This window comes from Pseudophryne corroboree, chromosome 3, assembly GCF_028390025.1.
Source record: "Pseudophryne corroboree isolate aPseCor3 chromosome 3, aPseCor3.hap2, whole genome shotgun sequence".
Lineage (NCBI taxonomy): Eukaryota > Metazoa > Chordata > Amphibia > Anura > Myobatrachidae > Pseudophryne > Pseudophryne corroboree.
Window position 1 is genome coordinate 272,661,889 of NC_086446.1, and position 12,563 is coordinate 272,674,451.

The 12,563-nt window shown below is 41.1% G+C and overlaps 1 protein-coding gene across 1 annotated transcript in view; it reads left to right on the forward strand.

The window, feature by feature from the left end:
• MYLK2 (myosin light chain kinase 2) overlaps positions 1–12,125 on the forward strand; it is a 129,306-nt gene extending 117,181 nt beyond the window's left edge. Inside the window, exons 9-12 of the mRNA XM_063959108.1 lie at positions 1,526–1,654; positions 3,776–3,928; positions 6,871–7,003; positions 11,002–12,125. Coding sequence (XP_063815178.1) covers positions 1,526–1,654; positions 3,776–3,928; positions 6,871–7,003; positions 11,002–11,082 — 496 coding nt within the window. The 3' untranslated portion in view covers positions 11,083–12,125. The remainder of the gene's footprint in view (positions 1–1,525; positions 1,655–3,775; positions 3,929–6,870; positions 7,004–11,001) is intronic.
• The last annotated feature ends 438 nt before the right edge of the window (positions 12,126–12,563 follow it).

Genomic DNA, 12,563 nt, shown 5'->3' on the forward strand with positions numbered 1-12,563 from the left:
TTAACAAGCAGCAACCCTAAATATGTAAAGTCACGGGAGTAGAGAGGGGTGAATTTGGTACGTCACCAATGGTATTTTGTTCTGTACCAGGAGGGTCATTCAGACCCGGCTGCTGGTGTGGTCTGCAGTGCAGTTTGCTGAATGGGGGCAAACCGCCCATGCTGCGTGACCTCACACATTGCGGTCGCATTCCTGATGGATGCAACTGCAATGTGATTGACAGTGGCATGGAGTTTGCGGGGTGGCAACTTGGCGTTGGGGGGGCGGGACAAATGGGGCGGACTGGGACTGTTTTTGGCCGGCTGCGTGACATCACACACAGCTGCTCCGATAAAAAAATGGCGGCCGACTGCCTTACAGCGCAGCCAGGGGTCAGCCTTAGTTCCAATGTGTCCGCAATCTAATTGCGAACGCATTGGGAGGCGGACTCTTAAATGCTGGGCGGTCTTGCCCTGTGCTGGGCGGCTCCCAGCATGTGCGCCCATCTCTGATTAAAGTCCCTAGTCTCTGACATGGTTCAAAATCCAGCTAGTTTATGGCAGCTCCATCTGATAGGTACCAACCTGCATATGATATGTATACTAATGTGTACTCATTAACATTTATTTAGTTATGGAAATCATATCGCCTATTTTTGAGCACGGAGGGTGCTATGGCACTAATTTGAAGTTCGACCACAAAGAAAGATATAATCTGAGTATCGCCAGTTCACATCTACAAACTATTTTCTGAATAATATTTCAAAATAATAAAAGATAAGCACAATGGTATATGGTCTGCCGATGCTTTAGGCCTAAAATCATTGTTGGGCCAGGTTTCCATGTCCTTTAACTTATCCTTGACACAGTCCATATCAGATTGCAGCGTTGTTAGATTTTGGTCTTTTATATTTTGGAATTACAGTAACATTATTCTATGGGTGAATGGGGAGCAGTGGTGTGCTCCAAAATAATGGCCGCTTACTGGTTTATATTAACCTAAGCCATAATAGTGTTTGTGCAGGTTGTCGTGTAAGATGGGGACTAATAATTCTTGGAGGGATAAATCTGGTCACAGGCCACTAGATGGACAGAATTGATATTAATGATATATTTTATTTAGATACAGTAAGCTGTTTTTATCGTTGTGTATAACATCTCCTGAGGTATGCATGAGTGTGAGGGAGCGCCCCTGGAATAAGTGCATCTGTTTTATCCAGTTATTTAAAATGTTGAAAGTTAAGTGTGCCTCAAGTGTGTAGTACCTGTGTGTGATGCATGTATATTTGCATTAGAATTCATATTTAACTCAAGTCTGTCTTTCATATGTACTGGAATGATTTCTGTTGATTGCATGATCTATGTGCTATTCCTAATTACATGTGTGATTCATGTCTCAGACTGTTATTCGGTTGAGCATAATCCATTGTTTCTTGCTAGAACACATCTTCTATGTATTACATTTTTACATATGTCTATACATTATTTATACATAACTATTCAATATCTAGCATTCTGACCTTCCAATTTCTCTGTCTTGCCTGCAGGTATAAGCCACAGAACAAACTGAAAGTTTCTTTTGGGACCCCTGAATTTCTATCACCAGAAGTCATCAATTTTGATTATATTTCTTTCCCAACGGACATGTGGAGTGTTGGTGTCATCACATACATGATGTAATATGGAATGGTGTGGAACTGTGTGATTTTGTATGTAGGACAGTGCGGTACTGTGTGATTGTGTATATGGGACAGTGTGGTAATGCATGATTTTATACTTGTCCATGGCTTATACTTGTTGTCTTTGTGTACGTGTCCTCTGGGAGACACAGAGGATGGCTACTGATTCAGTGTGGCCAGCTTGGGGTCATAGCATAAGTACATAGATGTGATAATGGGCAGGATGTTATGACATCACTGCAAGACTCAACTGGTGGTTGGGCTAGGGGATGGCACAAATGATCATGTTCTCATCCCTGTCCACTACTCCCACTGCCCAGGCTTATTGCAGTATTTATGGTTTATTAGTATCTTACAGCTAAAGGGGGTTTCTGCCTTCAGATGACTTTTATTTACTGACGTGACTATGCCTTTCTGCAACTTTACTTATTATAATTATTATTATTTAAATAAACAACGAGGAAGAAAGAACTCACCTAATGGAGCACTCTTGAGGCTGTATCCAATTAGCCTCGATGCCGTTTCAGACGATCAAAACAGCCAGATATCGAGATTAATGACCGATGGTCATTATTGCGGTATCCAATTAGAGGTCGTTTTGATCAGCCGAAATTTGACCCACGATCGCACAAAAACACAAGGGATCGGGATAAGTCCCAGACACCATATGCTTCCAGTGACTGCGGCACCCAAAGCATAATCCCCGATAAGTGTCGGCATTGGAGGGAGGACCACCCCGCGTTGGGGATAATTGGATAGCCCCCTTGGTTGTTGTTATTATTATTATTATTATTATTACTACGTCTTTGAAACTTAGGAGGAGATGTATTATTATTAAGGCACATATTGTGGTGCTAAAGGTGCTCCTACTTCGCTGTTCATCAAGGCGAAGCAGAAAACAATAACACTGAGATGTATTAGCATCTTGGGTGCTGGAGTGGGAGGTAGAAAACTCCCCACTCCCACAAATCAAGTCTCACATCATGCCAGTATGCATATCCAATATCTTGTAGTTATGACCCAATGATAGGAGCTGACGATGAGACTGACAAGTAAAATATAGCTCCATCCCCACGTAGCCAATGTGACAAGCTTTAGGAGAAAGGAAACACATTTTGAAGGGAACAGAGCTGAGGGGAAAGTATGAAGGTAAAGCAGAGGACAGTAGAGAGAGGACTCTGATGCAGTTGCTATAATGAAGGATGAGAGAGGGGTGGCGAGAAGATGTCATAGTGGATTGAGTCTATTGTCTTTAAAGTATCTTTTGAAGTCACTAGCAGTGTGTATAAGGAGGAAGAGTAGTGTGGGAAGCACAGATAAGGGAGTTGCCAGTGGTGAAGAGGTAACAGGGAATCTTGGATATTTTGGAGAGGAGAGATTTAAAGTATGATTGATTGTCAAGAGAAATGGCAGTGTAGTAGGAGGAGAGAATGCATTTGTAATAAATGTAGTTTTTGCCAGAGCAAGATGTTCTCCATTGGTGCAAAGCAGTGTGGATTTTGTGCATCGAAGGTCAAATGAGGTAACTGTGGCTGCTTCCTTAAGGGCCTTGGAGAGTGAGGTGTTACAGAAGCATTGGTTCAAAACAGAGAAGAGATGGATCTAAGTGGGGTTCAAGAGTGATTGCAAAGAGGAGATAGATAGGTATGAACTGCCTTGGATGGGATTAGTAAAGCAGGAGGAAGAGAGAGAGAGAGAGAGAGAGAGAGAGAAGAAAGGAGGGTGTGGTCTGGGAGTTGGAGAAGTTAGAGAGATGATAGAAGTGGGAGAACCCAATGTCAGTGGAGTGGCTGTCATGGTGGCTGGGGGACAACATCATTGGGAAGGGCTGTAGGAGAAGGTGCTCAAGAATGAGATAACTCAAGATCTAGCACAAAAGGACAGGGTCAGTCACAAGGTAATGCCCATAATTTGGATAATACACAGCATACCGAAAAGGGGGGTGTCTATAATATAACAAAAATAGAGTTGCTTATTACCTTAAAATGTATGCTTTGATTGGAGGAACTGTATGACTGAATTGACCTGATGGGAGTCCCATGAATTAATCTATTGATTATGTTTCCAGGCCATAATTTCCTATATCTTCCAGGTCAGTTATGTTTTCTGTCCTCACAGGGTAAGTGGATTGTCCCCCTTTCTGGGCGAAAATGACACAGAGACTCTGAATAATGTACTGACTGGCAAAACAGACTTTGATGAAGAACCTTTTGAGCAGGTTTCAGAAGAAGCCAAAGACTTTATATCCAATCTGGTGGTTAGAGACAAGAGGTTAGAACCCATTATTATTTGATGTTGAAAGTTCTTCTTCTCAGTCACGTGTCATTCCTCCCCAGCATAAACCTGTGCTTATGACATCCTATATGTCCATTTGTTCTGTAATAACTAGAGATGTGTGTGGGGTCTTGTGTTTTGGGTCTAATTTCATGGTCGTGTTTTGGTTTTAGCTTTTCAAAACCACCCTCAAGTGTTTTTGTTCAGAATTCGGATTTGAAATCCAAATATAGGGTTTTGGATTTCTTGAAAGTGGATAAAACCAGGTAAAATCATGTAATTGTTGCAACCCAAAAAATGAAATTTGGATTTAAAATCTGAATTCCAAACTACGGGAAGGTCCAGACTCAGGTGATCCTAACCAGGTTTTTGGTTTGGTTCGGATGCACAAGATTCGAGTGGGTTCGGATTTTTAGAGACTTGAACCAGACATCTCTAGTAATAGCTAGAGGGGTATCAAGAACTTTCTGCAAAGCAGGATGTCTGGAATTGGTTCTTGACATTACAGGAATTTTTTGGTTTCAGAGAAGTTTAGAGTTTTATAGTAAACCTGTATTGTCCTAGACCATATGTCGACTACATGTTTGTCTTTACCACAAATAGGGTTCCAGAATCAAGTTTTCACTATTCTAGTTGTCAGTTATGCAATACAGTTTATTGGAAACTGTCTTTTTTTTAGGTCACAGAACAAATTAAACAGGTATTATGAAGTAGTGGAGGCTGGTGCTGATTTAAAAACTGGTTTAAGAAATCTATGGGGAAACCATGATTGACAATGCAGGAGCTCATGGCCAATCAGAGAGCAGGCCCTACATAACATACCCTGATTGGCTGCTGGCTCTCCTAGTGACAGCAGCAACACGGAGGCCGACATTTGGGAGAGGAGGTCTATGTGTACACACATTGACCTCCTCCGTCCATGTGGTCTGGGTATACCATTTGTTTAACCCATGGATGCTTACTTTGGACTTAAGAGTACTGATCTACACTAGGAAGAGGTGAGTATTTATTTATTTTTTAAACATGTTATGTGGATTCCACATAGAGAAGAGGGACCAGTATAAACATGTTATTGGGCTGTGGCATTACCTCCCTGAATAGTGGAGCCTGGTACTGGTTTAAAAAATATAGAGGACCCCTACTGCTTTTTTCTACTGTATTTTTGGAACAAGGACCAGTCCAAGAGCCCGATGCTGGTTGTTATAATACACCTCAGTTATTTTTCCCTCTGATTTTGTTCAACCAGTATCTACTCAAAGAGCCTAGGACTGGTTATGCTTTCGGGGGAGACTGTAAATCATTTTTATTTATTTTTTAAACTTTTAAACTGTTTTAACTTTTACAGAGAGAAACATGCACAGATCTCACTGATCTGTGCATACCTCTGTCAAACTTGCCTATAAAAAGCTGATTTATTTATAGGTGAGTTTTTGGTCATATTTTAGGTCCAAGTTTAAAATCCGCACCCTATTACATTGAACAAGTTGTATATTTTCCTATAGAAAACATCTGGATCTGAGTTTGAACTGTGTGAGTTACGGGAAACCAAAATGTTCTCGGACCTTATTACATTTGTCACATTGGTCAAGTTTAGAAAATGTGCGAGTTTAGCACTAAACTCACACATTTTGCAAACTCAGACCATATTATATTTCCCAAATGATTGCCTAAAATTTTGCCGCAATTCCACTTATCTTTATGTCTCTGCCTGGAGTTGGGAAAGTGGCAAATATTAGTTGGAGCACTCACAAACCTTTACTTAAAGAAATTATCAACTCCCATGAGCTGCGCTCAACCAGAGAAATGGTTGAAGACCTATGCCAGCAATAACTGACTATTGCACAAAATAACAAGGATAGTACATATAGGGGGGATCAGTACTAAATGCCGCCGGCCGGAATCCCGGCGGTCGAAATCCCGACGCCGGAATCCCGACCACACAATCCCGACAGGGGTGGCGAGCGGAACGCAGCCCCTTGCGGGCTCGCTTCGCTCGCCACGCTGCGGGCACGGTGCCTCGCTATGCTCGACACACTATTATATTCTCCCTTTATGGGTGTCGTGGACACCCACGGAGGGAGAATATGTCGGGCTTGTGGCGGTCGGGCTTGTGACGGTCGGGATTCCGGCGTCGGTATTTCGACCGCCGGGATTCCGGTCGGCGGCATCTTGACCGCATCCCATATAGGGTTTTGATCAGCCTTTAGTATGAGTGCACCAGGACTAAAAGGAGCATGGCTTAGATTGGAGAGCTCAGCTATGTCCATTTTTAGAGGTAACGATGAAGCAAGTCAGGAGAGTGGTAGTAAGGGGTTCAGATAAAACCCCTGATGTACTTTTTTAACTGCATAGTTACCTGGTCTGATTGTTGTCTAAAAAAGAATACTGCAATCTATTGCATATTCTACTAGGGTGTTCTGGTTGCCTGGCCAGTGGCACAAATGATGGCCAGCCTATACTATAGACCCCAGTTAATTATTAATATTGTATTCCACACACTATCCAATGCATAAAAAGACCAAGGACACCCACACTTGCTCCACTGTTCCACAGAGCAGGTGTACAGTGAGGGACAGGCTGTCCCTGTGTCTGTACTGAGAACAAACAACTCTTCTTGAAGATCCCCTGGATTTAACCCTGTGTACTGTGGACTGCCTTTGCCAAATTAACATTGTGTGCTCTGGACTTCCTTTGCTGGTTTAACCCTGTGTGCTTGTTGGCTTCTATTGCTACCAGACCAAAACAAATTACCTTGTGCTGGAGTCTACTAATAAAACTGCATTGTATGCTAACTACCTCTATCAACCTTACTACACACATAACAGAGGGGGGAACCAACATCCAAATGTAAATTATTTAAGAATATTGTGCCATTGAGATATCATGCTCCTGTCTTTTTGCAGTATGTTTTATTATAATTATCCTTTCTTTGTTGTCAGTGGGCGCATGAGTGCTGCTCAGTGTCTGAAACATCCCTGGCTCAATGACCTTGCGAGGAAGGCCAAACTTTGCAACCGACTCTTGAAATCACAGATTGAGCTGCGCAAATACATGATGAGGAGACGCTGGAAGGTTTGGAATTTATGATTACCTTACTCCAAATGCTATTATTTCATCTTTATCATGATTCTGGATCTTTCTTGCCATGAACCTCAAGACATAAACCCAATATATTGGGCTGAACTTCTCTCGTTGATACACTGTAAATCAATATTATATTACCCATCATTGCACATATTCTTGGAGTTCCCAATTTTCTTCCGGTTTCACCATCCTCTTCAGAGTTTCTACCAGTGAAACAGACTAGGTGCAACCCTGTTTCACCATCTCAGCACTCAGCAGTTGCATGATGCATTTGTGTACTCTTATAGGTGAATGTTACGTGTCACATGTATATGGTCAATGTCCAATATAGGTTATTTAGGTGTTTGTTGGTCTTACTGTGTTTACCTATATACTCATTCTGCCTTAACCATGTTCATCTTAGCCTATTCAACCACTGGAATATTTTTGAACCTCCATATCTGTCCATCAACCTATTTAACGGTCACATCTATTAGTGTAATTTCTACACTCATCTAACATCTCCTTCTAGAATATTTACTAGACTCAACTATTACAAACTGTTACTAATACCCCTTTCAGACCGCCAGCTATGAACACGGGTTATTGGCACATGAGTGCACATGACCTGTGTTCATGTGCGGTCTGAAAGGTGCCAGATGAAAAATACCGGTATTTTAACCCTGGTAGCGAGCAGGGTTGAACTCGTGTTCAACCCGGCTTGCTGTGCAGTGTGAAGGGGAGCCCGGTCGATGCGAACCTTTTCCCATTCACTGTGTGTGTATGGGCGGCACTTGGAGATCATGTGACAGCGGCAGTGGTGCGCCTGAGGCGGGTCGCTCCCTGGGAGCTCCTGTGTCCAGGGCCGGTGCAAGGTTTCTCGGCACCCTAGGCAAAACTGAACCCAACCCCCCCTCCTCCTTATTCACGTTACTTTTACAGTAGTGCCTCTTATTGATGTCGCGTCACACAGTAGTGCCTCCTATTCACGTTACATCACATTAGAACCCATTTCCGTTAAACCACACAGTAGAGTCAATTCACATCCTGCCACACGGTAGTACTCCTTATACACATTATGCCACACAGTAATAGTGCCCCTTATAACACAATATGCCATAAAGTAATGCCCCCTATACATTATTCCACACAGTAATGCCCGCTATACATATTGCCACACAGTAATGCCCCTTATACATTTTGCCACACAGTAGTGCCACTTACAGATTATGACACACACAGGAATGCCCCTTATAACATTATGCCACACTATAGTAATGCCCCTTACACATTATGCCATATTATGATTGGCTGCCGGTCCGGCTCGCAGATGGCTCCAGATTCAAAATAATGGTGTCATTGTCTCTCACATGGTTGTGTGCACTGTTCAGTGCACCACCTATAAACAGTTGGCACATAAAACACAAATGTGTGACTGTACTGGAGCAAAAATGCAAATATATTATATATATCCAACCTTTTTATAATACAGTATATCCATTTCATGAAAAGTGAGTGTCTATTATGTTTCTTTCTTTAATTACAGTTGTAAATGCTAGTTACACCCCTTCGTGTATATATATATACTTATTGATTTTGTGTCCTGCATCCCCTTTCCTGTTTATACAAAATGTAAAAAAAAGTAAATGTATACATACAGTGTATGTGTATATATGTGTATATATATATATATATATATATATATATATATATTTGTAAAGCGGCACCCCTCAAAGCATAAACAGTTAGTTAAAGCAGTCAATAGCCGGTGCCCTCCAATCCGAGCTGCATCAATGTGTGTAGCATAATGTAGTTTCCATATGCGGCGGTACTCAGAATAAAACAGACCAGTAAGGTTTAGTTACCAATGTCTCAATGCTCAATAGGTTGCATTTTCGTCAGGGTGCAGAACGTTCTGCACCATGACGAAAATACAACCCATTGAGCATTGAAAGGTTGGTAACTAAACCTGCCTGGTCTGTTTTATTCTGAGTTTCGCCGCATATGGATGCTATATATATATATATATATATATATATATACATACTAGGAAGAATCAGGAGAGCGCACCAGTAAGTTAAAAGTAATCACTTTATAAAAAAACGGAATAATATCCACATACATTTAGGTTTAGAGAACATAGACACTGTCACCGTTATGCTTCGTCTCTCCCCCCCCCCCCCTCCCTGGACCCGGCGGGTGACGTCACATCGTCCACAGCAGCTAACCACGCCCTATATATATACATATATATATATATATACATATATATACACATGTGTATATATATATATATATATATATACATGTATATATATATACACACATACATACATATATATATATATATACACATGTATATATATATATATATACACATGTATGTATATATATATATATATATACAAATATATACATATATATATATATATATATATATATAGATATACATATATACATATATTTATATATATATATATATATATATATATATAAAAAATTCAATTTATGGCATAAGATAAGTTTGTGGACCCCCTTATATGTTTTCAGTTAATCATCCCCACCCCTAACATCCGTTGTACCGACCCCCCCCCCTCCAGATAAATTATACCTTTTAACCCTTATGTAGTATTAGAGTAAGATGACAAAACATGATTTCACATACATTTTTTGCTGACTGTGGCTGGGACTGTCATATATGTGCGGTTCCAGGAGGTGGAGCCGGCCGCGGTCAGGCAAATACAAGGGAGCCAACCCAGAAGCAGGAGGGCGGCATGCAGATTGTGGCAAACGGCGTCAGGTGAGGGAGCATGGAAGGCTGGGGGCAGCAATCGAACCTCCCTGCCTACGGCTGCAGGAGTTGGAGGGAGAGGACGATGCTGCTGCCTGCCCGGATTTAGGACACAGCAGCATCGCGCTGCTGCTCCTGCTTGTTGCCGGGGTCTGTCAGCAGAGTGGGCGCGGCAGCCACAGTTCACCCTGGCCGGGGGTGACTGATAGTGATGGCTGCGGCTGGTTAGACCCGCACTGGGGCCGCCGCTAGCCAGCCCTGCGCAACATGATTTTTAGTTTAAACTAATTCAGGAGGGGGATGCCGCCCTCTAGTGGCCGGCGCTCATAGGCAGCTGCCTAAAGCTGCCTAATGGTAGCGCCGGCCCTGCCTGTGTCAAGCTCCCGGAGCGACCTGCCTCAGGCGGTGTGAAAGGGGTATAATCAATTCAAAACTGTAGCCAAAATTGACATTCATCTATTTCCTCATATACAATTACTTATATTTCATATTCCCACCACCCATCTTTGTAAATTAATTTTATTAATTCCTTCACTATTACCTGACTACAGTAGCAAACTTGCAGAATAAAATTGTTATTGTTGTTGCACATCCACATAGTTCCTTTCTCTCTCACTCCATCTAGTAAACTCCCAGTACCATTCTGACTTAATAATTTAATTGAAGAGACGAGGGGATGAAGGTCTTATGATACAATTAGAAGAAATGTATATATTATGGGGGAGATTCAGTTATAATACCCCGTGGCTGCCCCTAGATGGCGTCCAATGGAGCAATTTAATTGTTCCTCCATTCCAGTGCGAATCGTTGTCGGGGTCGTTTCATCTCGCTGCCTCCTGAGATGGTGAGTTGAAATGTGAGAAAAGTGTCCCAAACGGGATTCTTTGTGATACAGGCAGTATTTTAGTTGGGTTTAGTCACTTTGCAGGCTAAACCTGGTGCTTTTGGGCACGTCAGAAGTAATGGGCGCCCGATTGGAGTATCAATTTAGAAACAATTGAATTGCCCCTTTAAAGATAAATTATTAGAACTTAAGAATTGTATCCACAAAATATGTCAGTAAATAGACTACCAACATTTAAAATAACATTGTTACTATGATTCCTAGGTCATAACACCTTTATCCGTTAAAAAAAAAAAAAAAAAAAATCTTTCAGAAAATTGTTACATAATACCTTCATCCACTCTCCTCAATTCTCTTTTCTTTTCTCAACAGAAGAACGTATTTGCCGTTACCGCAGCAAACAGATTTTTGAAGATCAGTAGTTCCAGCTGTCTGACAGCTCTGGCTGAATGAGGCGCACATATGCAATGGAGATAACCCATGATATTGTGACAGATCCCTTGCCTCGTTTGTATCTCCAGTGTCTGGACATGCTTTAAGGATTGCATATATGAATATTGTTAAATTAACATTGGAAGAGGATTGCTCTGCTTATTTTACTCCTAGATAACCTTGATTGGCCTGTCACATTATGAAGCTGTTCTTAAAAAATACCTCACAAAATCCCCCTTTATGTCCTCCTGCTGATTGTGACATTGTAAAAACATTCTATGGCATTTATATTCCTCGTTGGACAGGTATTGGTCCTCTAGATAGTCTCTGGCTTGTCTGACGTCAGTAAGTTAACAAGCTGAATCATAAATGTCATCCACGTTTACAGACCTTACATGTAGTTTGGGAAGTAATACCAACAAGCATCTTAATGGTTGGATTGATTGGGCATGTCTAAACACTTGTAACCTTTTCAATGAGACATCCATAAGTGTTTCATGTGGCTAGTATACAAAAGGTGACAGAGGGAGTTATTTACAAAAATTAAAAAATGATCAGTAACCAAGGCAGCCAACCTCACATTTACAATCACTATCCAATTTGCAATCAGTAGGTCAGAGCTAATTGCTGTTTGATCACTGCGAGTTATTATATATATATATATATATATATATATATGCACTTTGTAAGTATATAACCGCCATATGCACTTATTGATAAATGGTAGTATGTGCCCAAAAGTGTAAGCAACAGATCAGAGTTCCACTTTTTTTTTTTAACACTGCTGGAAAAATGGGAAGAATTTGATTCATTGCTCTGCATTACAGCATACTGGGCACATAGCGCTATTCTTGTAAGCCATAGTTTTTATAAAGGACATAAATGGTATCAGAATGTAATGAACCTCAGTTCAATTAAGCCATAGTTTTTTAAAGGATTTCCCATGAATATGTGGGACACAAGTGGTATCCGAATGTAATGAACCTCAGTTGATAGTTTTAATTATTACTTTAAAACAAGCCAATTTGATGACATTTAGAGAATAAATGGAAAATATCAAACAATACATTGTGGTCTGTATTTTATTAGAGGTAGAGTGTCTATTGTATTCATATATCAAAACAATGGACAAACGGGACTCAAACAATCGGTAACCAATCTGTGTATTAGGGGTATATTTACTAAGGTGGCGGTTTATAGAAGTGAAGATGTTGCCCATAGATTCTGCTTATCATTTATCTAGCACCTTCTAGAAGATAATAGCTGGAATCTGATTGGTTGCTATGTACAACATCTCCACTCCTATATTGAGTTTCCAAGTGGTAACATCAGTACAGAGTCCAAATGTTTCTGTGGCACTTGTGCTGTAAAACTGACGTTCATTGTGTACACTACATCTACATTTGTTCTTTGTTAGCAAATAAATATAACTGCTCAGTGTCAGAGGCATGAATGGTCCACCAGGGGAATGCAGTGGTAGGAGTGTGGTCAGTTTCAACGCG